This window comes from Dama dama, chromosome 27 (assembly GCF_033118175.1).
Source record: "Dama dama isolate Ldn47 chromosome 27, ASM3311817v1, whole genome shotgun sequence".
In the NCBI taxonomy this organism is placed as follows: domain Eukaryota; kingdom Metazoa; phylum Chordata; class Mammalia; order Artiodactyla; family Cervidae; genus Dama; species Dama dama.
Window position 1 is genome coordinate 37,553,782 of NC_083707.1, and position 27,115 is coordinate 37,580,896.

The following is a 27,115-nucleotide window of genomic DNA, read 5'->3' on the forward strand; positions in this document are numbered from 1 at the left end:
AACAAACACACCTATATGCAGAATTATGACTTCAGGTCCATAATGCATGCTTTCTGAACTTTTTCAATAACAAAGTCTTGCCTTCTTTCAAACTGCTTACCTCTTTTATTTGTAGAGAGTCCAGAATAATGTGGAATACTAGTGCACCTGAAGTAAAATTCATCTTGAAATTATATGACGGTCAGTCACTTCTAGTCACTTTGCTGAAAAACAAAGTTCTGTTTACATCTCTAAGCATACTTGTTGGTTAAAAAAAAAAAAGGGAAACATCAATCTGAATGAAAGGAGTAAGGAAAAACCGAAGAAAAGCACAATTTTAAGAGCCTCGTCAGCTTTTAGACTCCAGAGCAACAAAATAATCCATGTGTTGAAATTTGAGAACTTCATTGCCCCAACTAGTCCAACCTGGCTGTAAATTTCGAGCAAACAATTCCAAACATTCTCCCTCTGGCTTGATATAGTCTTTTAGAACCTCTGTCCAAAAAAGAGAAAAGAAAAAAAAAAAAAAAAAAACCACAAAAATTATTATTAAGGAAGGAATCAACCTCCTTTAGTAGTTAAGAGGAGAAAAGCAGAGATGTTTCCTTAAAAAAGAAAAACAGCAAGTTAATTTCAAGGATTTCATCATAGACTTCACTATTTATAATTAGAAAGTCATTTGAAATAAGCACCCTTGAGATTGAGAACAATACCATCAGAACTTTCAATAGTCCTGATTTATCAGTTTTCATTTGTAGAGGAGAAATGAGGATTTTAACACCCACACCGGTGACTTTTCAGTTTTCCAATAATGCTGACATAGCTCCCAAGTACTAGCTTAATTTATTTTTTAATAAATGTAATCCATGCATGGACAAAAATATATAGGAATAATACAAAGACAATCCACTTTACAAACTAAGATAAATATCAGGGTAAGTTTCCACAAAAACATACTTTAGTGTTAAGAGTTTGACACACAGATAAACATTCAGAACATATTCCTAACAAATAACTCTTACCTCCTCAGCTATAATTTGGCAGTACTGAGAACATTCCTTCAATTCCAAATTACAGATACTTCTTTACCTAAAACTTCACTATATTATTTCCACAGTTAAACATTCCTTGTTCAATATATTCATAACTACTGAGCATTGTATTTTGTTCGGAAAATGGCATCTCATAGCTGTAATCTACACTAACAGAAGCTTTTTTTTTTAGCACATGCTCATTTGAATGACAAATATTTAAGTCGGTTTAACCTTGATCATGTTGCTGGTGAGCTATATATTTTTTGGTGTATATTTATTCTTCAACAGGAACTTAGTATGAAAATAACAATTCAAGTATGAAAAGTCATTAGAACAGGCAAAATATAGTTCCTAATAGCTTTATAGGATTGAGCTTCAAAGAAATCCATCAAATTCTCTTTAGGAATGATAAGGGTTCCTTAGAAATACTTCATAGAGGTTAGATTTAAAAGGTAATATATGAAAAATTTTATATTTCATGAAGTTCTTTAGTTGCTCTCACAGCAAAATAATTGTTTGTCTAAAAACACTGATCCTATCTATCAAAGAATCAAAAGTATTCATTGCCTACAACTCAAACAAACTCAAATCTGGGCTTTGATAGCTTCTAGGAGATGCTGACGGAGAAGGCAATGGCAACCCACTCCAGTACTCTTGCCTGGAAAATCCCCTGGACGGAGGAGCCTGGTAGGCTGCAGTCCATGGGGTCGCTATGAGTCGGACACAACTGAGTGACTTCACTTTCACTTTTCACTTTCATGCATTAGAGAAGGAAATGGCAACCCACTCCAGTGTTCTTGCCTGGAGAGTCCCAGGGACAGGGGAGCCTGGTGGGCTGCCGTCTATGGGGTCGCATAGAATTGGACACGACTGAAGCAACTCAGCAGCAGTAGCAGCAGGAGATGCTGACATGAGACCTCTAGTCCTTTCAAAAGTGTATAACTAAATGCTACTAACCTTGAGTGAGAAACATTTCCCCAGAGTCTTAAAGGACAATAAACTTTTATATCACTTTTCCATATTTTGCCCCATGAATTCAATGCCTCACCAGCCTCAACTCACTTTTAAAGTGGTCTAACATTATACTGACCCACTCCAGTATTCTTGCCTGGAGAATCCCAGGGACAGAGGAGCCTGGTGGGCTGCCATCTATGGGGTTGCACAGAGTCAGACACAACTGAAGCGACTTAGCAGCAGCAGCAGCAGCAACATTATACTGTAGTAAGGTTTTGTTTTCTTGCTTCTGCTTGTTTGTTCAGTTCTTCAGTACAAAGATGTTAATAACTCTACTTTGGCATTTTAAACTAGAATCCAAACTGAAATCAGCCAATCAAAACTGTTTACTATTTCTGAGCACCCATTATAAGCACTATGGGACTTAATAAAAGAAACAGATATCCATGTTTTCTAAGACTTCACAAACTAACAGAAAAAGATGGCCAAGTATTTGAAGTGAAAAAAATACATAAAACCTAAACCCATTTATCCTCTCCCACTTTATCAATGGAACACATTTTGGCATCACTTTTTTCCTTTTTAGTTGCAAAACACAGAAAATCAAGGAGTCAAGTTTTTACAATGTTAACTACATATGTTTAATTTCAAAACAAAGCAAAAGAAACAGAGGCAAATTAATGGAAATGTTTTATTCTTACTAATTTTAAATATCAATTTAAATGAAAATGTAAGATCTTAAAAGTTCTCATCACAGGAAAAAATATTATAATTATGTGTAGACTTATTGTGATCAGTGAAAATGTATATATACCTTGAATCATATATTACACACCTGAAACTAATATGATGTCATATGGCATTTATATCCCAATTTTTAAAAGTAAATTCACATGTATAAATTTAAATATGACATATATATAAATAATTACATAACATCTGGCATTAGTAAAACATACTTCTAACCAATGGAGAGGAAATAGTTCATATATAGCTAGTTCATTCCCCTTCTGCTTGGGAGCAAGAGGCAGCTGGGGGAAAAGTACTCAAATGTCAGTGCATAGAATCTCATCAAACTGTATTTAACTCTCCAGATACAAACTGTTAGTGAGTAAAGCACTGAAAAGAAGCAGAAACTCCTCTAAGGAGCAATATGAAAACCAAAATTTTGATTCAAATACTTTTATTTCATTATATTCATACCTTAAATCTTTAAACTTAAAAGATTATAAATTTACATTAGGCTAGAAAGCCATAGCTATTGTTGGCTTATGTTTCAATCCACAGGAAGAAATTTCAAAACTTAAAAAGAGTAAATGCATCATTTTGAAATGGAATATGCTGCCAATTTGGTGTTCTTTAAATTTTGCAGTACAAATAACAAACTAAAATTTGTTTAAAAAAAACACCTTGGTGTTTTTAGAAGTTAAGGAGAGAACACTTCATTCTGTGAATTTGCAAAAAGCACTTTAAGAACATTTACATGTAAAAGTTTTAAGCATTACATAGACAGCATGTATTAAACCAAATCCTAGAGTTCTAATTTCAGAATAAAATATATTGCAGAAATCTGAAAGTTTCTTTCTGATGGCCTTATGTAGCTCTACATTCAAAACACAGACACTTACTATACAGAAACATGAACTCAAAAATAAAGGATTATAAATACTTCTTGTCTACCAGTACTTAACCAAAACATAAGGATTACATATATTGAATCATGCAAAAATTTTCCCCTCAAAATCTAACTTTTCTTTTTAAATATTCTCAATCCTAAAAATGTGTTTGTGTTGCTCTCTACTGGGTATACAGAAGAACTGCACTTCATAAATACAAGCTATAAAATGTAGTGCTAATTTTTATTAATAGTAATAAAACACTAATTTTAATCACTATTTTATAAAACCTTGTATCTTAAGACTCATCTTTAAACATAATCTATGTAAAATGAAGTGAGAAATAGTTTAACTATCATTTGGGAATGAAAGGTTTTTTGGGTCTGGCTTTTGAATTTTTCAAAGTAAAAAAAATAAGCCCTAAAGACAAACCTTTTATTAAACTTTGATACTCACCAAATGATAATGAAAATTCAAATGAGAAGAACACACCTTAGATTTCCTCCACTGAGTATAACTGGTAGCAAACATAATTTTTTTCTCAAAGAACAGTACAGACTTTCCATTTAAGTCAAATGTTTACTTGCGTTAAAGAATCTATCACAGTCCAAAGTTTAAAGGCAATTACTCACTGAGAATCCCTCTAGGTCAAAAAATGGATCAACAGGTAGACATCGGAATATTTCTCAAATGAATTAACACTAAAGATTCTTCTGCATAAGCAATCTAAGATACGAGAAATCTGGAGTGCTACCAGTAAACATACTTTTGGGAATGTGAATTCACCTTCCTATGTATCCTAGCTCATGAACTTTGAATGTCAAATTCAGTATTTCTCAAGTACTTATATTCCTTCCTATTTTTTTATTCTTTCAGTTGAAAAAGTTAGCATTTACTGATCTTCTACTATATGTGACAGACTTTCAAATGCAACCAATCCTCACAACTCTGAAAGACTAAATATCATTATTCACTCTTCAAACGACAACTCTGAGGTGGAAAATTATCAGTAACTTGCTCAAGTAGCAAAGCCAGGATTCAAGGTCCTTTAGGTCAACCTGAAAAGCCAAAACTTTCCACTATTCCTTGCTGTTTAGTTTCATTAAATGATGAACATCATGCTAAAACATTAAGACTAGTAAGAACTGCAAGATACAGCAACTACCTTTCCAACGGCTCAGAAGAGTAACACTACTCAACATAAAACTGAGACTGTCTACTATATATCAAGGGAATTGTAAGCATCTCTCTGCTGCTACTGCTGCTGCTAAGTCCCTTCAGTCGTGTCCGACTCTGCGCGACCCCAGAGACAACAGCCCACCAGGCTCCCCCGTCCCTGGGATTCTCCAGGCAAGAACACTGGAGTGGGTTGCCATTTCCTTCTCCAATGCATGAAAGTGAAAAGGGAAAGTGAAGCCATTCAGTCTTGTCTGACTCTTAGCGACTCCATGGACTGCAGCCCACCAGGCTCCTCCATCCATGAAATTTTCCAGGCAAGAGCACTGGAGTGGGTTGCCATTGCCTTCTCCAAAGCATCTCTCAGACTGCTTTCTAAGCTCTGGGCTTTAGAACAAGCAAGGGGTGAAGCCCTGACAGTACAATAAAGCCCCCGAACTACAGTCCTCAGAAGTACCACCAGTCTTCACTGGGTTGCGCCAATGAGCCCCATTAGTCAGGGGACCCTAAAACACAGTGGGAGAGGAAAGACTGAGGTAAGGTAAGACGACTCTATACTGTCCCCTGGGTGTTCCCACGGATCCATCTCTGCTTCAACAGAGTTTGGACCTAACAGACCCCTTTTCCAGCCACCCTCCAGACTTCTTTCAGATCACAACCTCCAAGACCATTCAGCACCATTTTTGCTGTGAGCTCCTTACTGCCGACCATGATGATGTGCTCCCAGACCCATGGGAATTATTCCACCCAGCGGAGGAAGTGGTCAGCCACTGGTGGGCGGGTCTCCGACACCCACCTCTCTGTGGGCTTTGATTCGAGGCCATGATGTGCCCCTGGAGGGCTCCCGACCCCGCTCCTCCCATGCGCTGGCCCGGCAGCCTCTGAAGATGCAGAGCCAGCGCAGCGGCAGCGGCAGCATCCCCCCCTTCCCTGAGGCCCGAGCCGCCCCCAGACAAGTGGGACAAGCACTGGATGCCACCACGGGCCTGGAGAAGGACCTGAACCAGGCCGCTCTGGATCTGCACGCCCTGGGTTCTGCTCGCATAGATCCCCCATCTCTGTGCCTTCCTGAAGCGCCACCTCCTGGATGTGGTGGCCACCTGACCAACCTCTGCAGGCCAGCCAGGTTGGTACCTCCTGGGAAGGCTGACGCTCCCAGAGCACAAGAGGCCAGCGAGCCCAGCTCCCCCTCGGAGGCCAGGCTCCCCTACCTGATGTCAGGGCCTCTGGCCGAGCCTCTCCCAGGTTAACCAGCAGCTGGTTAACCATCTGGAGCCCTTTCCCCAAAGCCAGGGACCAAATGCAAACAATAAAAGGTTTCTGGAGCAAAAAAAGAAGACAAAAAAACAACAATCTATTCTCTAATGCCCAAATTCTGCTATATGATTTTAGAATATTAATTAAAATAACACATATCTGATTGAATTTCCAAATCTCTAGACCATTCAAATGCAATAATCAATCCTTTTGTCAATTTCATAGAAGTCAGAACAATTCTATTTTATAGAAACATACCAGCAAGAGGTGGCTTATGTGAATGGAGCGTACAGGGCACACTGACAATTAACTTGTGGTCTGGAATGGGCAGCTCTTTCACATCTGCATTCCTACTGAAACAGAACAACAACGTAATTGTATTTTAAAGGAAAATTTATTACATTTAAGCCACAGTTGTCTTGATGTCTTTTCATCTTTCAAATAGCATCTTCATTTATAATAAATTTAAGAAGAGAATAGTGGAAATCAACAATTTAAGTATTAAGAAATTTCAGATAGTTTCCTCTTCTACAATCATGACTATTACACATTAGATAAAGCAAATGATAATATACAATTTCATGTGCCATTAGCATTCACACTTTTCTTGTCTGGGCCATTTCCAGATTTTCAAAAATGTAAAAATTCAGGAAAACCAATGATTACTGTGTTAATTTTTGAAAGTCTGAAAATTAATACATTTATACAACTTTGAAAAATCATCCTTCCTACCTTAACAGTGAAGCAGCTTTTTCTCGAACTCTTCCCAGTATAAGACCTTCATAAGGCTTTTTGTGTGGAGAATCTAATGGGAACACAAACTCTCCTGAACTGGTGATCTGACAAAAAGGAGACACAAACAAAAACAACCCATACACCCATAAATATCCAGGAAAAGGATTGGGTTTTTTTTTCCTTCCAGTATACAGTTTCTACCAAAGAAAAAGAATTATTAAACCTCAAGGCTACTGCTATCCAATAAAAATGTAATGTGGGCCACAGATGGAAGCCACCCATGTAATTTAAAATTTCCAGTACCAACATTTTAAAAAAGCAAGAAGAATGAGGTAAAATTCATTTTAACTATATTTTAATTTTAAATTATTTTTAATTTAATCTAACATATCTAAAATATTATCATTTTAGTATGTAGCCAATTCAAAAAATTACTGAGGTATATTACAGTCTTTCATATTAAGTATTTTAAATTCAAAAGACTTACATGTGACATTTATTACCTCATCTCAATGTGGACCAGTCACCTTTCAAGTGCTAAAGAGCTACACATAGCTGGTGACACCTACCATACCATACCATACCATAGTGGGCAGGGCAGCATTACATGACTAAAACATTATTTTAAATTTCTGTCATCTTGCACATAAAACTCTTGATTTTTCATTAAAATATGTTACTAGAAACCATGCCATCATTTATTCATTTGTTCATTCAAATAACATTTACCTACATTACTGGCAATGTGACTAAGCACATTGCCATAAAGTATTTTCCTTTATTTATAGGAAACAGTGTCATTAAATACTGTCAAGAGTCAAAATTAATAATGAAAGTAGCTTGGGAACTGATGAGACAGACAATGCAAGTTCTAACCTCTTGGCATTATAAATCCAGAAATTCAATCTCATCATTTCATCCTGGAGTGATTGATCAGACTCCCAGAGACTCACTCTAACTAATCAAACTCATAACACAATTTAAAACAATATTCAATTCGTTAATTAAGCATGGAGGCAGATATTTGCACTATCATAATATTCATATATATCCTCTATGGAATCCTTTAGCGTATATCAAGGTACCTAAAAACCAAACCAGTGAAGTCCTTTTATCACCTCTAGGGCCTGCGAATAGCAGCAGCTATTCCACACAGCACTGTATAAACACTGGCGAACTCTGACGCTTTAGATTCCTTTACACTCAACACAGATTACTCCCTCTAATGTAACAACATATGCAAACACCTAATAAGTATTTCATATGTTTACATATTGTACATATTTCATAAATAAGCAAAACATATTTTTCTTTTAAACTATCATACCACCTCTTAGAACTGATTACTACTAGAAATAAACAGTCTTAGTTTTCATGTATTAACATTTTACTGGTTTTAATTTCAGAAGGTAACCTTTTCCTGACTTTGGTCCCAGTTTCTGATTATGAAAGGACTGTCGTAACAGAGAGAGTAGAATGGAGTTTTACATGCCCGTAACGATCCTATAGCAAATCAACCACAGCTAAGCCCAGAGTACAACTGCAAAAGCAAACAAACAATCATAAGCACTTGTTTGCCAAGTGTCATAAAATAGGTACAAACAAACAATGCACACAGCTTTCAGAAGATGCTCCAGTACACTACAGAGCACATTAAAAATAGCCCTCTCCTGTGTCTAAAATGAACAGACCAGTAACATAAATGTTAAACATTCAGTCCATAAAACCTGGTTTGTCTTTTTAAAATTTAGGATGGCTTTTGTGGAATTCATTTAAGTAGACAGCGTACCTTTAAAAGGATAGCCAATGAACTTTGAATGACACATGACTTTTCTATATTTTTTGGTATTCTTGAAACCAAGCAAAGATTAATATTAAAGACCTTTCAACTCATCAAGGAGTTGGAATCATTTCTTTCAAAAACAAGCACTGAGGAACACAGTTAAGATTCACAGTATAAAAGGCCTTGCTGCTAGCATTTTCCCAACTTTTCCACACTAGGTTTCTTTGCTATTTTCCCTTCCATCCCCAGCAACATAAGGGGGGGGTGGGGGGAGTGGGAAATGACAAAGAAAAGAAAAAAGAAAAAGAAGTCACAAAGGGCAGCTGAAGTTTTGGATGAGTAAAGAGGAAAAAGATGAACAGTAAGACAATTTCTATGTTTAGTGGTGGACAAATCCCCCAAGGTTTTTGCTTACTATCTCTCAAACTACAGACCATCAGAGCTTTTTAAAGTATCATCCTGATATCCATCTGAGTGATTTCCTACGACCAGGAGTTTGGGGTTCTACTCCAAAAAGATACAAAACAAATAGGCAAAAAGCATTGAGAATAAGAAGACAAAGGTATTTAGCAGCAAAGTAAATGTTTTAATTAGACCATGTTGAAGAAGTAGAGTGATGCCATGTTAAACATTAAAAAGTAGGTGCTACCTTTATGTGACTTGTACATTGCACCTTATGAACAAATAAAGTTAACGAATACGTTAACTTTGGGACTTACTTTTACCCAGTGCCATTCAGCAACTACCTCCACAGACCAAGACGGGTAAAGCTCTTCCTTGACAAAACGCAGGTGCTTCTGTCTATTTGTCACCCACGTAACAATGAGACAGCTTGGAGCAGCCAGCTTAGGGACAGGTATCTGCTTTATCTGCAGTGGTGATAAATAACTATATCTAAAAATAAACAGAAAAAAATATTAGCAAAATTCACTGCAAAAGAGAAAAATAAGCAAGGAGAAGACCTGTATAATACTGATTCCACAAACACAAAGCTACAATTATTTATTTGTGTAACTAAATACAAAGCCACAGTGACACCCAGTGGACACATTGTTACAGGTAAGTTGGAAATAACCACTTTTCATTTATACTAACTCAAAATGATCAGGCCAAATTTCTTTATCACTTCTGAATGTATTACATTTCAGTAATTTTACTAATATTTTCTATATGCTTTTATACCATTTAAAATTAAGCAAATATAATCTTGTGATGATCTGTACACTACACATGCGCTTGTGAATTTGCTAAGTCATGTCCAAATCTTTTGGGACCTGATGGACTGTAGTCCACCAGGCTCCCCTGTCCATGGGATTCTCCAGGCAAGAATACTGGAGTGGGTTGCCATGCCCTCCTCCAGGGGATCTTCCCAACCCAACCCAGGGACTGAATCCGTGTCTCTTACATTTCCTGCATTGGCAGGCAGGTTCTTTACCACTAGCACAACCTGGGAAGCCCAGAGACCCCGTTAACACTCTGGAAACTGTCTCAATATCCCACCACATTTCCAACACTCAATCTATCATCCTGCTTCTTTCATCCTTCAGTCAATTCTACTGGGCTCTCTGAAACACTCATGCTTTCATTACAAAAAAATTCTACAGCCCTGAACCTCCCGGCCATCAGTAGTACAAAGCCTGGTTTCTCTTGTTAGAACTCTACTTGTTCCATAACTCCCCATCAAACCAATGTGGTCATTTGTCCAATCCCAACATACACTGCCATGAGAGGAGAGGTCGGTATTCTCCTGGCTCCCCTCCAGTTCCAGGCTGTCAGTCATCTACCTTTGTGTGAAACCCCCTTCTCTTTGAGAATTATGCTATCTAGCCTCCAGCCTTCTTATGGAACCCATTACATCCTCACTCTTCATACTCAATGAAGACTTAAGTTCTAAGATCTTTATGCCTAGCCAAAGTAAATCTTGCCAGTATCCTGGGTGATGTCAAAGGACAATCTAAATGAGGTGCACGCTCAACTATTCTTCCCCTAAATAAATACAATTGTATGCACTATGATCACCACCCCCTTACTCCTTTACTTTACAACTCCTGCAAACCTCCAATCTTAAATTCTATTCAACTTCAACACAATTCTATTCAACTTCATATAGAAAAAAATCAGATGGAGAAAAATGCTAAACTGAAAATTGGCAATCCATTCTCAGGCTCTCAAAACTACTCATCAATTATTTTACTTACCCTTGGTCAACTACTACAAACTCTCATCTCTTCTTAAGTCCTTTGCCCAAACACACTCTTGGCAGATGAAATATGCCAAATATCAGTCAAAATAAAGGTCTTCAGACTCCTTCAACCACCTAACCCTCTGCCAGGTGTGTATAATAACCCTCATTATACACCTTCACTTACCTATTTCTCTTAATTTTCTCTTAAAGGAAACAGCATGGTTTCATGTGTTTAAAGCTTATCCCTACAGCTATGTTCTTTTATTCCCATCTTCTAGTCTATGAGTAATGCTAAGTACTCTCCTCCTTCTGTATTTTCAACCTCTCTAGTAGTTTCTTACCATCAGCCTATAAATATGCTTATACTATACACTTTTACTTTTTATTTTCTTTTTCATTATTGTTTTTCTACATACTATACCCTTTTAAAGGAAGAAAGAGGAGAAAAGACTGGGGGGAAATGGGTGAAGAAGAGGGAAAAAGAAAAGAGGAGAAGAGAAAAATAAAAGAAAAGAAAAAAGAAATGCCCTCAGTTAGGTCTCCTATCTACAGATATGCTAGTTCAGTCCAGTGGCTCAGTCGTGTCCGACTCTTTGCAACCCCGTGATCGCAGCATGCCAGGCCTCCCTGTCCATCCCCAACTCCTGGAGTTTACTGAAACTCATGTCCATTGAGTCGGTGATGATATCCCACCATCTCATCCTCTGTTGTCCCCTTCTCCTCCCGCCTTCAATCTTTCCCAGCATCAGGGTCTTTTCAAATGAGTCAGCTCTTCGCATCAGGTGACCAAACTATTGGAGTTTCAGCTTCAGCACCAGTCCTTCCAATGAATATTCAGGACTCATTTCCTTTAGGATGGACTGGTTGGATCTCCGTGCAGTCCAAGGGATTCTCAAGAGTCTTCTCCAACAGCACAGTTCAAAAGCACCAATTCTTCAGTGCTCAGCTTTCTTTACAGTCCAACTCTCACATCCATACATGACTGCTGGAAAAATAGCCTTGACCAGACGGACCTTTGTTGGCAAAGTAATGTCTCTGCTTTTTAATATGCTATCTAGGTTGGTCATAACTTTCCATCCAAGGAGTGAGCATCTTTTAATTTCATGGCTGAAATCACCATATGCAGTGATTTTGGAACCCAGAAAAATAAAGTCAGCCCATTTCCACTGTTTCCCTATCTATTTCCTATGAAGTGATGGGATCAGATGCCATGATCTTAATTTTCTGAATGTTGAGCTTTAGGCCAACTTTTTCACTCTCCTCTTTCACTTTCATCAAGAGGCTCTTTAGTTCTCCTTCACTTTCTGCCATAAGGGTGGTGTCATCTGCATATCTGAGGTTATTGATATTTCTCCTAGCAATATTGATTCCAGCTTGTGCTTCATTCAGCCCAGGGTTTCTCATGATATAGTCTGCATATTAGTTAAATAAGCAGGGTGACAATATACAGCCTTGACGTACTCCTTTTCCTATTTGGAACCAGTCTGTTGTTCCATGTCCAGTTCTAACCATTGCTTCCTGACCTGCATACAGGTTTCTCAAGAGGCAGGTCAGGTGGTCTGGTATTCCCATCTCTTTCAGAATTTTCCAGTTTATTGTGATCCACATAGCCAAAGGCTTTGGCATAGTCAATAAAGCAGAAATAGATGTTTTTCTGGAACTCTCTTGTTTTTTCGATAATCCAGCGGATGTTGGCAATTTGATCTCTGGTCCCTCTGCCTTTTCTAAAACCAGCTTGAACATCTGGAAGTTCACAGTTCATGTATTGCTGAAGCCTGGCTTGGAGAATTTTGAGGATTACTTTGCTAGCGTGTGAGATGAGTGCAAGTGTGCAGTAGTTTGAACATTCTTTGGCATTGCCTTTCTTGGGGACTGGAATGAAAACTGACCTTTTCCAGTCCCGTGGCCACTGCTCAGTTTTCCAAATGTGCTGGCATGTTGAGTGCAGCACTTTCACAGCATCATCTTTAAGGATTTGAAATAGCTCAACTGGAATTCCATCACCTCCACTAGCTTTGTTCGTAGTGATGCTTCCTAAGGCCCACTTGACTTCACATTCCAGGTTGTCTGGCTCTAGGTGAGTGATCACACCATCGTGATTATCTGCATCATGAAGATCTTTTTTGTACAGTTCTTCTGTGTATTCTTGCCACCTCTTCTTAACATCTTCTGCTTCTGTTAGGTCCAAACCATTTCTGTACTTTATTGAGCCCATCTTTGTATGAAGTGTTCCCTTGGTATCTCTAATTTTCTTGACGAGATCTCTAGTCTTTCCCATTCTATTATTTTCCTCTATTTCTTTGCACTGATCACTGAGAAGGCTTTCTTATCTCTCCTTGCTATTCTTTGGAACTCTGCATTTAAATGGGTATCTTTCCTTTTCTCCTTTGCTTTTCGCATCTCTTCTTTTCACAGCTACTTGTAAGGCCTCCTCAGAGAGCAATTTTGCTTTGTTGCATTTCTTTTTCTTTGGAATGGTTTTGATCCCTTTCTCCTGTACAGTGTCACGAACCTCCATCCATAGTTCATCAGGCACTCTGTGTATCAGATCTAGTCCCTTAAATCTATTTCTCACTTCCACTGTATAATCATAAGGGATTTGATTTAGGTCATACCTGAATGCATGGCGCTGGAGCAACGAGCAGCTGAGAGGAGATACCCCTGCTATTTACCTAGGGCCAAACTATGGTGGAGGTAATGAAGAGAATGGCGACCTCCTTCAGAAGATCCCACGCATGTACTGCTACACTCAGTGCCCCCAGCCCTTCAGCAGGCCACCGCCGACCCACGCCTCCGCTGGAGACTCCTGGACACTCACAAGCAAGTCTGGGTCAGTCTCCTGTGGGGTCACTGCTCCTTTCTCCTGGGTCCTGGTGCACAGAGTTCTGTTTGTGGCCTCCAAGAGTCTATTTCCCAGGCCTGTGTAAGTTCTGGCAGCTCTATGGTGGGGTAAATGGAGACCTCCTCCTAGAGGGCTTACACCACACCCAGGTCTGCTGCACCCAGAGCCCCTGTCCCTGCGGCAGGCCACTGCTGACCCGAACCTCCACAGAGACGCTCAATCACAGTTCTGTCTCAGTCTCTGTGGGGTCTCTGGGTCCTGGTGCACACAGGGTTTGTTTATGCCCTCTGAGCGTCTCTGGCGAGAATGGGGTTTGATTCTAAACGCGAATTCACCCCTCCTACAGTCTTGCTGGGACTTCTCCTTTGCCCTTGGACATGGGGTATCTCCTCACAGCCACTCCAGCACCTACCACCTTACTGGGGTTTCTCTGACCTTGGAAGTGGGGAATCTCCTCACGGCCAGTCCAGCAAAGCGCAGCCGCTGCTCCTGACCTTGTACGTGGGGGATCTCCTCTCGGTCACTAGCTGTGATTAGCTATGGACTGGCCTATCCACATAATGCATAGTAATCTCCTTTCCTTGGCAGCCTTAATTCCATTTGGAATTTTAATTTCTTTTTGCCATGTATCCTAACATACTCATAAATTCCAGAGATTAAGATAAGGACATGGAAGGGAGTGTGGAACAGGGGTAGGGGGTGGGGACGGAAAGAACACTATTTTGCCTATCACAGATGGTAAAACTGGGAACAATGCATATATCACAGTAACTCCCTGTATGATTCTTATTAATAAAGGAAAACTAGAAAATTGAAAAGGAAACTTAATTACCTATTTTGATTACTGCACTATGATTATATAAGAAAATATCTTTGTTTTCAAGAAATACAGAATAGATATTTCAGAGTAACTTACTCTTTCTCCTAAATAACTTATTCTCAAACTGTTCAGAAAAAAATTATATATATATACAGATATCTACACACACACACACAAATACACACATATAGAGGATAGATAGATGAATTTTTTGTATGATCCTTGCAACTTTTAAGAGGGAAAAATCCAATTATTGGTACAGCTCATAAACAAAAAACATAAGGAAACTGAAGATAACTGTGGAGGAGAAGAAATTTCACACGAAGTTTAAGTCAAGGTAACAGAAATTGTTCAGTCTAGAAGACTGAAGAGTGAGACGAAATATAACTGAAGATATTCACCGGAACTAGAGGGAAATTTTTAGTTTTTTGAAAAGCTATTTAACTTCTTCTTATTTACTAACTGAACTTATCACTCTAAAAGGTTACATAAACTGAACAGTGGCATAAATTAAAACAAATTTCAGAATGAATTAGACAATTTCATTCACAGCAGATTACTAAGGAATACACTATATTTTGGCACATATTTCAAAACTTTAGAGTTTGATATCAAAGAAGGCAAAGTGAAAGGTGAAGTTGCTCAGTCGTCTCCGACTCTTTGCAACCCCATGGACTGTAGCCTACCAGGCTCCTCTGTCCATGAAATTTTCCAGGCAAGAGTACTGAAGTGGGTTGCCATTTCCTTCTCCAAGGGATATTCCTGACCTAGGGATCGAACCCAAGTCTCCCGCATTGCAGGCAGACGCTTTACCATCTGAGCCACCAGGGAAGCCTCAAAGAAGGCAAAAATGTTGTCTTTTGGTGTTATAGGAATATTTCTGAACTAATTCAGTCAGCAACCTTCATCTTTAATAAACATTACTTTTAACATTCTTTTTTTTTTTACTTTTAACATTCTTATATCTATATATAGTTCTAGTTTAAGAGAATTACCTACTTAACCTACTCACTTAATGGAATTAAAATTTTAAAACTAAAGTGTTTTAGTTTTTCAGACACTGTGTACCATAAAGTAACACTTTCAGTTTATGTAACTATAATGTACAAACAACTATAGCTTTCAGAAAGCATATGTAACAGACACACTTACCTGTTACTTCTTTTAACTGATTTGTTCTGCCATGGTGGATCTATCACAATCACATCATATGTTTTCTTACCTGAAAACAAAGAAAGGATTTCAGAAAATACCTTCTACTTGTACCACTTTAAAAACTAAACATGTTCTTCAACAATGAAGTGCATTCACTACGGACATAAATATGCTGGCAAATATATTTAATATGCTGGCAAAAAAAAGGATTTGTGGCATTTATTCAAATAGAATAATTCATCCAAAAAAACTGAGATTCCCCTTATAATTTAGTACCTCTGGGATTTTAATGTAATTGCACCTGCTGCACCATTCCTAAAAATAACTACAGCTCCCTTAGCTAGACACTGTGCTGTCGCTTCAGTAATGTCCGATTCTATAAACTTATGGACTGTAGTCCGCCAGGCTCCTCTGTCCATAGGATTCTCCAGGCAAGAATACTGAAATGGGCTGCCACGCCCTCCTCCAGAGGATATTCCCAACCCAGGGATCTTCCCAACCCAGGGATCGAACCCTCATCTCTTCTGTCTCTTGCATTTGCAGGTGGGTTCTTTACCACTTGGAGAAGGAAATGGCAACCCACTCCAGTACTCTTGCCTGGAAAATCCCAGGGACAGAAGAGCCTGGTGAGATACAGTCCATGGGGTTGCAAAGAGTCAGAAACAACTGAGCGACTTCACTTCACTTCACTTCTTTACCACTAGTGCCACCTGGGAAGCCCCTAGCTAGACATCGAGGATTTGTAAATGCCCTATGTAAGTCTTGGCAGCCGTATTAAAATGGTCCTTTCAAACACAGGATGGATGTGGGGTTTTTTGCCTTTTTTTTTTTTCACTTTTTACATGAAATAAAACTTCAATTTTTTAACTGACATACTGACCTTAACATTGATAAAATGTCCCCAATTGTCTATGAGTATCCTTTTCCCTGGTCCAGGATCCCCAGCAAAATCACACTTAATTGCTATGTCTCATAAATTTCTTCCAATGTGGAAAAGTTTCTCAGTTTTTATCTTTTTTGACCTTGATACTTTTGAAGACTACTACTGGCTGGTCATCAGCAGGAAGCACAGGGTGTCAGAGTGTCTCATGATCAGTGATACCACCTTGAGTCTTTTGTTTGGTTAAAGTGCTGTCAGCCAGGTTTCTCCAGTTCTACCTCAGTAATTATTAACTATCTGGTAGGGACATACTTGAAGACTCTGCAAATAGCCTGCATCTCATCTTTTCACCCACTATTTTGACACCCAAGTACTAAGCTATGTGTCAAACAGAAATTTCCTAGTTACATCATTCCATCTACATTTATTTTTTTTTCCACCTACATTTATTAATTGGGATTTTACTATAAGGAAAAGCTGTCCCTTTCCCTTTTATACACAAAGGTATATTTTTTAAAGTGGACAATCTCATAAGTAATCAAAAGAATGCAAATTAAAATAAGGATGTAATGGTTTTTAAACGATTAGAGTAACAAAGATGAGAAAGAATGGGGAAAAAAATGTTCAAATATTGCATGATTTTCTCATTATTTTGTTATCTTGTCATTTACCCTGAAGAATTTTATGACACTGTGACATGAATAACCACTCATGTTTAAAACGGCTTGAAAGTAATTAAAAGAAGCTTATCATTAATAAGCTATGTTACTTTAATAACCTAAAATTTTGCTACAAAATGTACAAATAACAGTATAGAGCAGATTAAATTCAATTTAACCAATATATCTCTTATCTCATCCCTTAGAATATTATGATAGTTATAATTTATTGGAAACATATCACTGAGCTAAGCTTGTGGTGCAAATTATCTCAACTAATCCTCAAAATTACCCTCAGAAGTAGGTATCATCATATCCATTTTATAGATTAGGAAACTGAGGCTCAGTTTTGTGAAGTGTGTAAAGACTCATAGTTAAGCTTCAGAAATCCAAATTCAAATTTACGTGTAGATAACTCTGAACATCAATACCTAAATTTTCAACTTTACACGGGAAAATACTTTTGAGAAACTTTAGATAATAAACTTGAAAATAGCTTAAAATGTAACCTAAAAGTCTAAGAATAGTTTCGGAATTAACATTCATATTTGAAGCATTTCTACTTTGCTATGAATAAAAGTTAAAATTAGTTGGTCAAAAAAAAAAATTATTTGGTCAAACACAATTGTACCCTGAATTCCTAAGTATAGAGCAGTAAATATATTTATTCTCTTGGGGACTAGTTAAGTTTTTGATAGCTTGCTTGTAATAAGATTTATTTTTTTAATTTTTAAAGCATAAGTCAGCACTTTAAAACTGAATTTAAAGTTTTAAATTAAAAAAAAAAAAAAACAGAGAAAATTATTCACCCTATCACAAAATGCTGATGCTCACTCAACATTCAGACTTGCTCTTGACTTTTGAGGCCACAGAAAAATTATCTAATAATAAACATAATAACTACTTACAGTTCAGAAGTGGGTGCATACAAGAAATGTCAGACAAAAGAAAACTGCTTTTTGGTGGCAGCAGGTATTTCTGTCCCATTAAAGTAATCATTTTTGTAAAGCTAGAGGTATTTTCAACAACCCGTGAAAATAAATCCTGCTCTGTAACAGAGGCATCATCTTCCATCAACTGTAACGTCTGAAGTTCCATTTCATTCAGAGAAGGCAAATGCTTTGCCATTTCACACAATTCTGACAAATTACAGGTATCAAGTGGTAGAGTAATTGGCTCACTGCACTTGTTCCATTTTTCAGAACATGAATGAAGAAAGCCACTTGTGAGACCTTCTTGGATTAACTGTGAGGATCCATCCAAAATCAGCCCCCTGATCTGTAATAGAATTTAAGTATATTAAAACATCACTGACATTAAAACAATTTTCTAAATAATAAAGTTTCCTACTATGCTTTGAATATTTCAACTTATGGATTAAAACCAACATTCTTAATGCCTACAATAAAATAATTTTATACTACAAGAAAAAGAAAGTGTGACTATACCTTTGAACGGCTATTTCCTAACTGTGGAATAATATAAATCTCATAAACTCACTGGAAACTAAATAACCAAACAATATATATTTTAAAAAAGCCTTAAAAATTTATAAGATGAATTTGATAATGTTTCTAGCAGTGAAAATTCTAGTCTATAAAAAGAATTAAGTTTTAATCACATTTAATCTTAATTTTTCTAGTAATTTAATTTTAAAATAAACATATCTTTGATTTCATAAAAATATAGCTTGAATTGTTAAAGAAGAAAAAGTCAACTCTATAAAATGAATATAATTTTAAAAGTTTTGCAATAACAGAACCAAAATAATTATAAAATTAAAAGCCAGTACTGCTTCTGGATAAGATGGAGTACTTTTCATCTGAAATTACTTTTAAAAAGTTATTTTCAGAAAAAAGGCTTTCAGACCTCGGGTGGATGTCAAGCACTGCAGAATATTATTATTAATACAATTACACATGTACTCAGCCATGTCCAACTCTTTGTGGCCCCATGAACTGTAGCCCACCAGGCTCCTCCTCTGCCCATGGGATTCTCCAGGCAGAAATTCTTCATGGCTGACATTCTCCAGCCATGTCCTCCTCCAGGGGATCTTCCCAACCCAGGGACTGAACCTGCATCTCTTGCATCTTCTGCATTGGCAGGCGGATTCTTCACCATTGCACCATTGGGAAGCCCCAGAATTGTACTCCCTAAATAAAATGAAACCCAATTGCTCCAGCTTACTGCCTTGAGAAAGTTTTCATGTAGCAGGACAGGGAGGAGACTCGTTCAGAGACCAGCAGTCTCTCGGAGCCAAGGAACCAGAGCTGGGAGTCTGGAAAGGCCAAGGCGGCGAGAGTTTGCAGGGAGGACACCAGAGCAGAGAGCTGCACAGACGGAGAGCTCTTGAGAGTTGCAGAAGGTCAAGTCTCCAGCTGAGCAGTGACCAGTACATACATGTGACTTCTTAATTTAATAAACTCGTTACTTTATTACTTTGATCTAAATCTGTTTTAATAAAATCTTGCTAACCTGTTAGCCTCCAAATAAAGTAAGATCTCAGACAGTTCATCATTGTTCTTGACAGGGGTACTGGGTGCATAACAGGTTTTGTGTCAGTAAAAGGGAATAATCATCAGCCTTAGACTTAAATCCTCATTTTAAACTCACCCAAGCAAAATCGACCCAACAAAAGATAGACCAATAAACCAAAAATCTCTAAAGACAGAAGTTCTGAACAACACTATCAATCCACTTAACCTGACATTCATAGAACACTGTATCCAACAACTAAAGAATACATATTCAAAAATACATAAAAAATAGCACACAATACAGTCACAAAGATAATTCACATGCTGGACTGTAAAATAAAACTCAATAAATTTAAAAGGACTGACATCAGAGTATATTCTTATACTCCAATGGATTTAAGCTAGAAATCAATAACAAGAAGATATTAAGATAAACATCAAATATCTGAGAATGAAATAGCAGACTTCTAAATAATTCATATAGGTCAAAGATAAAATCACAAGGGAAATTAGAAAATATTTTGAAGTGAATGAAAGTGAAAATACAACATATCCAAATACGTGGAATGCAACTAAAGCAGCAATTCAAGGGAAACTTACAGCTTTACATGCTTATATTAGAAAAGAAAAATGATCTAAATTCACTGACAAAAGGCTCTACTTTAAGATGTTATTAACAGAAAAAGAGCAAAGTAAACCAAAAGGAAGAAAATAATAGAGAACAAGTATCATCAGAATAGAAAACAGACAGTAAGGAAAATTAACTAAGTTAAAAGCTGGTTCTTTGAATATACTTGACATCACTTTATGTGTCTGATAAAGGATTAATATTCAGAATATAAAAGAACTCCAAAAACAACAAAAACCCAATTTAAAAATGAGCAAAGGACATGAACAGCCATTTCTCCAAAGAAGACATACAAACGGCCAACAGCACATACAAATATGCTCGACATCAAAGATCATCAGAAAAATGTAAATCAAAACCACAATGAGACACCATTCTTACCCATTAGGATGGCAACTGAAAAAAAATAAAAACAGAAAATAAGTGCTGAAATGGATATGGAGAAACTGGAAATGCTTATGCACTGCTGGTGGTAAGGCAGAATGGTACTACCACTGTGGAACACACTAAGGCAGTTCGTCAAAGAATTAGAAACAGAATTATCATATGATCCAGTAAGGCCACTTCTGGGTATACTCCCCAAAAAAACTGAAAGTAGGGACACTCATGTTTATGTGTGAGTGTATAAACATGTATGTGTTTACACATGTTTATATATACATGTTATATCTGCAGCATTATTCACTACAGCCAAAAGGCAGAAACATCCCAAATGTGGATGAACAGAAGAACAGATAAATAAAATGTGGCATGTAGGGGGAAGAGGAAATGAGGAGTTACTGTTTAATGGGTAGAATTTCAGTTGGGATGGCAAAATCATTCTGGATATAAATAATGGTGATGATTAGAAAACAATGTGAATGTACTCAGTGCCACTAACATGTACACCTAAAAGTGGTTAAAGTGGTAAATTTTATGTTATATATAGCCACAAAAAAGAAAAAAAGCTACCAAAAAAATTTTTTTACAAGACTGGTTCTTTGAAAAATACAACCAAAAAACAAGACCCACGCTAGAAAAGAAAGAATACAAATCACCAACATAGCAATGAAAAGGGTGATCATTTATCATCACAAATCCTATAAACATTAAAAGTATGGAAAAAGAATACTATGAACAACATCATGCCAATAAATTTGACAACTTGGATAAAATGGACAAGTTTCTTGGAAAATACAACTTGCCAAAATTGCCATAAGCAAAAGCAGAAAATCTGAAAATCCCTGTGCTCTACTAAAGAACCTGATATTATTACTAAAAACCTTCCCCAAAAGGAAACTCCAGGCCTAGATAATCTCACTGGTGAATCACATAAAATATTCAAAGATGAATCAACATTAATCCTAAACAACTTTAACAAACAATGTATATAGATGTACAGCAATGAAAAGACTCTCAACATTATTAGTCACTAGGGAAATGCAAGCTAAAATCCTCAATAAGATATCACCACACTCATACAACATAAGTTTATTTATGTGAAATATATGCTTAAGCAATGTAGCAGAAGTTTATGCTATCTTTTACCTACTGACAGTACACTTTTATAACTTAAAAAATTTCTAGACTTTACCAATATAGCATAAGTTTATGTATGTTAAATGTATGTTAAGTATATGGAGTTTTAATAAAAATTGGTTTAAATTGTTAATTACTATAAAAGTAACAGTAAACCACTCCACTGTTAAATTCTAACCTTGATCAAAATGGTTGCTTGATTTTTAAGACCACCCTTATTCACATTGTCCTTTTACTTATACTAGTTCACATTAACCTTTCAATGTCATCAATGAACATTTTACACCGTACCTTTCTATGGTATTCCATAGCATCCAGTTCACCTTGATTGAAAGCAACACATCTCTTTCGCTTCTAAAGAGTAAATTACAGGGAAAAAACTTTATGGCCATCCATCACAATATTGATATTTTGAAATACATTAATATTTCTTTTTTATTTTTCACATTTTCCATACTGTCTATCACATTCTTTAAGACTTAATAATTAACTACTGAGATTGAAAGAAGTGCAAAGAGTATGGACTAGGGAGGTAAACTTTCTCAAATAATCATAATTATTATTACTATTACTGCAAACTTAATGGGTGATAAAAGGCCACCTAGGCCTCATCTCCTATTAGAAAGAACTAGAACAATATAATAAAATGCAGCACTGACATCCATAGACACAAGGAAACTGATACTGTAATAAAGAGTCACCAGTGTAATTTATCAGTTGCTATATGGGGTAATTATTCTGAAATTTCTTAATTTCTACACCAAAGAAAAAAATCTGCAATGTACTTTTAATAGATCTTTATGCACAATCTGAAGATTGGGTACAAATAAGATATATCTGTCCTACATCTAACAACTCCAAAGAACATGTGAGTACAACACACAGCAGGGACTTTCTACTTTTTGTTCCTGAAATCTCAATGCCTACATGGTTGCAAACTTCTAGCAGGCTAACAACAAAAGTTTGCTGGCTGAATAAATAAATGGAATCTCTATTACTTTCCTTATTATACTTCTCAACATGCTTTATTTGTTATCTTTCTTCCCCACTCAATTATAAGATCCAAAAAGCAGATTATATCTATCTTGTTTCCTTACTCTGTTTGCAACAGCATATAGAAACATTTATTGGTTGAATAATGAATGTAACTCCTATCTCTAACAACAAAAAAAAATATTAATATAATCTATCTGAAATGGACTTGGTATAATTATCTCTGAATTCTTCAAGTACATAAAAAGTATTAAAGCATAATTAATTTGACCCTAATGGCATTCTCAAAACTTCTGATAACACCGATGTGTCTACAAATATATATACTTTAAGAATATACACATTTTCCATAGTAACTTTCTACTTTTATTACTAGAAATCTTTCAAAAATATTACCCTTCTTCCAAACATTTATTATACCAGTTTATCCCCAAAGGAAAAATCTCTAAAATTCCCCCCAAATCTATACACTGCTTTAGAATTTTATAGAGAACAAAACATGTTTTTGAGCAAAAATATATGTAAAAACATGCATAATACAGAAACCTAAGCAAACAGGGTTTTTGTGTGTGTGTAGCTTTGTTAATTTACAAAGCATTCACTTTTGAATCAACTTTGCTTACTTTTGAAATATGCAAATTTGGCTTTCTAAAAATGGTAGAATGTTAGCAAAAAAATTAAAATTACTCTGGATATGCTAAAGTATCACTATGATTTATTGACTATTCTTTATAATTAGTAAATCACAAGATATTTGAGACACTGGAATAATACATTTGTGTTCTCTGTAGAAAAATAAAAATTTCTTAAGAGTTATTACCTTGCCATTAACAGAAATGGAGATTTCTTTCTTAACATCATCTACTAGATCTTCCTTTTCATTACTTTCTTGGCACTCTTTGTGACTAGCTGAAGTTATATAAGGTTTGCTGACATCAAACAGTTCAGATCGAAATACGTATTTCTGTATGAACATTTCACAATTTCCTCTATCATCATTCTTTGGCTTATTGGTGGAAGCAACAAATGTAGCAGAGGCTCCAAAAGAGGACACAGAATCCATGTGAAGAGAATCAAGGTGAACAGAAGAAGTAGGCTGGCTTTTACTACAGCAAGGCTCATGATGCTGGTGAAGTTCATAGCTTATCTTGTTAATGAAAGCGAGGTGATCCAGCAGCCATCCGGGTAACAGCTCATGCACCACAGACATTCTCTTCCTTTAAAACATCCAAACACCTCTTGGAATTAGAGACTAGAAGTAAAACGCTAGTTTGACTAGAAATAAAACTTCCCTGAGAAATTCTTAAATGTCCTATTTTTCAATAAAAATATACTTCATACACACATAGATTTTATGTGCAAGTATATAAAGCTGAATGTACACAGACGCGAATTTAAAATGTTTTGAGTTGTTAATATGTATAGTAGGACTAAGAAAAACTAAAATAAAACATTGCAATGAAACATTAAAACAATATAAACTTCTTTCAATATTTATTTTTTAATTGAAGGATAATTAGTTTACAGAATTTTGCTGTTTTCTGTCAAACCTCAAAATGAATCAGCCATAGATATACACACATCCCCTCCCTCTTGAACCTCCCTCCCGTCTCCCTCCCCATCCCACCCCTCCAGGTTGACACAGAGCCCTTGTTGGAGGTTCCTGAGACATATAGCAAATTCCCGTTGGTTATCTATTTTACATTCGGTGATGTAAGTTTGCATGTTACTCTCTCCATACATCTCACCCTCTCCTCCCAGCTCCCCGTGTCCATAAGTCTATTCTCTATGTCTAAAACAATGTAAACTTTTAATTTCAGGGTTGATAATTCAAAAATTTCAGCCAACTTGACCAAAGAGGGTGAAAACCTGACCTTATTTCTGGAATCCCAATGAGATCCTCCTGTTTCTCGAGCCTCCCTACAACCTCCTGCTTGGCACTTGGCTCTAGCCAGTAGGTCTACAGCTACAAGTCACGAAGACACTGAATCCTCAAATGGTGAGTGTCCTGTCAAACCAAAGAATATTGCATTACCTATGAGAATTCAGCCTGTTAAATGACATAAGCCTAGAGAAGACCACAGAATTTCCATAGGAGCTGTTGGGGTGTCAGCTCGTTTTTAAACCACACTTACTACAGTAAGCCCCTCCAGCACAACTGCTTTACTAATTACTGTTACCAATGGAGTGCAGAAAGAGTCAAAACAGAGCAAAATGCAATTTTAACAGGCTATCAGAAGCACTAACCCCTAGTAAAACTGCAAGGTAAAGAGTCCGGATCTGCAATTGGTTCTAAGCAGTCCTCTTCTGGCAACTAGGTTTTTTCAGAACTTATCTTTTCCTAAAAGACAGTTTTTAGGGAATTCCCTGGTAGTCCAGTGATTAGGACTCTGGGCTTTCACAGAGTCTGGATTCCAGGTTCTTGGTTCCAGTCCCAGGCAGGGAACTAAGATCCCACAGGCCAAATGGCACAGCCAAAAAAAAAAAAAAAAAAAAGACCAAAAAAGGCGTTAAGTTCTGGATTTTCCTTACTAAACATTGTGTAGTGGAGAACTTAAAAGGGGATATAGAATAAGAAATAAAATAAAATAAGAAATACATTAAGCGGTTAATAGCGCAGTTAATAACAGTAGCAATGTATATAGATTGAAATTTCTAACACCATTTGCATTAGCATTATGACCACGGACCAGTCATTTGATTTCACTGAGCTTCGATTTTATCATTTTAGGACATCTTAGGGGGCAGTTTAGGGAATTATTTGAGGTAACTAACTTTAAGTGTGTGCTCCTGTTTCACACAAAGCAATCAATAACTACTACTGGTGACAGTAATTCTGTTACTGGTCCTCCCTTCAGAGTCATCAGGCTTCCCAGGTGGCTCAGTGGTAAAGTAATCCTTCTGCCAAAGGAGACACAGGAGACGGGGATTTTATCCCTGGATCAGGAAGATCCCCTGGAGGAAGAAATGGCAACTCACCCCAGTATTCTTGCCTGGAAAATCCCATGAGCAGAGGAGCCTGGCGGGCTACAGCCCATGGGGTATCAAGAGTGGAGGCAACTGAGCATCAGAGTCATCACTTGTGGTGAAGCGATCTTAAAACGGATAGTGCACGCTAGAAGTGTAGATGGGAAGGCTGAAACTCACACAGGAAAGGTGACTTGCCCTAAAGTATGTGGTGACCCTAGGACGAAAGAGCAGATAAAACCAAGGAGGGTCTTGAAATGCAGGAACAGAAAAACCAGACCCTTATGGTCCTTCCCTCCCCATGTTCTAACTATTAATGGAACAGTATAACCTGTCTCCCCTCCTACTCCATAAAGAGAAGGTATTTGCCCTACTCTCCCCCCACCCGGTATACATGCCTCATCCAATCAGCAAATGACCCGCAAGACCCCTATTCCACTCCTTGTACCCTGGGGATAAAAGTGGACTAAGGACCCCTGTTCAACGTCGGTTTTCCCTTGAGCTGGCCCGCTGTTTTAACAGCGTCTCCCATTCTAATAAACTGTATTTCCCTCTCATTCTGTCTCATGTCTGGAAATCCTTTTCCAACCCGCACGCGGACCACGACAGTATGTACAACTCGTTGATGGCACAACTGCTACAAGACCCAGGTATCCAGTCCTGGAGCTCTGAGCTCCCCTGTCACTCCCACCACTTTTCAGGTTTGGGGCTGTGTTTGCCTCTGAGTTCAAACTCAGGGAAGCGGGTGATGTCCCGTTTTAGCAAAGTAGCTTACTGGGCTTCCCTGCTAGCTCAACCGTAAAGAATCTGTCTACATCAGCAGCGCGACCCTGAGGCCGACTGCGCCCACATTCCGCCGTCACTAACGCCTACCTCGCCGCCTTCCCAGACTTGCTTCATGAAACAGCACGCGTCTAACCCAGAGATCCTGAAAGACACGCTTTTCAGAACAAAGTGGGGGAGGGGGGTGGTAAACAAAATTTCTCCTTTTCTAAGAGTCGATGGGAGCGGCCATGTTGCTGTACGGAAAAAGAAAAAAAAAAAAAACGTGTTTCCAGGCCTGGAGCGCTCTGCTCGCTACTCAGTGATGTACAGCGCTCCGACATTCACCGTTAAATTCAAAGGTCGGACCTAACTTTGCAGAGGACGCTTACAGTGGCCAGGAAATGCCAGTGCAGCCGGTGAGGTGGCGGCGCCCCAGCAACACGCAAAACTTCCGGCGACGAGGAGCAGCGCGCGAGAATTGCGTACGAGAGTTGCGCACGAAAATTGCGCACGCGCGCTCACGTCCTGCACGATGACGTACACGCTGGCGGAGATTTTAAAATTCGAAAGGCGGCGGCGGGTGGAAGGAGTTTGTGTTTTGGCGGCTGCTGTCCTGTCCAGCGGGCAGTTGCAGGGTTTACAGTAATTCGGTCCCTGGATCGTGTCGGGAAGCTGGGAGAAAGGTAACTAAT

General features: G+C 37.6%; 2 protein-coding genes across 9 annotated transcripts in view; one reads left to right on the plus strand and one right to left on the minus strand.

Annotated features, from left to right (window-relative positions):
• On the minus strand, positions 1 to 26,853 carry METTL4 (methyltransferase 4, N6-adenosine). 8 transcript variants are annotated; one of them, XR_009690758.1, is made up of 11 exons: positions 26,532 to 26,853; positions 25,671 to 25,875; positions 24,566 to 24,699; positions 23,512 to 23,908; positions 21,990 to 22,052; positions 17,984 to 18,353; positions 15,534 to 15,603; positions 9,254 to 9,428; positions 6,749 to 6,821; positions 6,275 to 6,366; positions 1 to 203 (listed from the first exon to the last, which is right to left on the minus strand). XR_009690758.1 is itself a non-coding variant. In XM_061130705.1 (11 exons), exons 4-11 carry the CDS (start codon positions 23,899 to 23,901, stop codon positions 196 to 198), a joined length of 1,275 nt encoding a protein of 424 aa, XP_060986688.1. In that variant the 5' UTR covers positions 23,902 to 23,908; positions 24,566 to 24,699; positions 25,671 to 25,875; positions 26,532 to 26,853; the 3' UTR covers positions 1 to 195. The 8 variants fall into 8 exon arrangements, 4 of the variants coding, with proteins under 4 accessions (XP_060986688.1, XP_060986686.1, XP_060986687.1 ...); XR_009690757.1 differs by having other exon boundaries at positions 6,275 to 6,369; XM_061130705.1 differs by having other exon boundaries at positions 6,749 to 6,855.
• Positions 26,854 to 26,953: 100 nt separating this feature from the next.
• The window catches only part of NDC80 (NDC80 kinetochore complex component), a 35,380-nt gene continuing 35,218 nt past the window's right edge, over positions 26,954 to 27,115 (plus strand). Inside the window, exon 1 of the mRNA XM_061131350.1 lies at positions 26,954 to 27,106. The gene's annotated coding sequence lies outside the window, so the exon portion shown is untranslated. The remainder of the gene's footprint in view (positions 27,107 to 27,115) is intronic.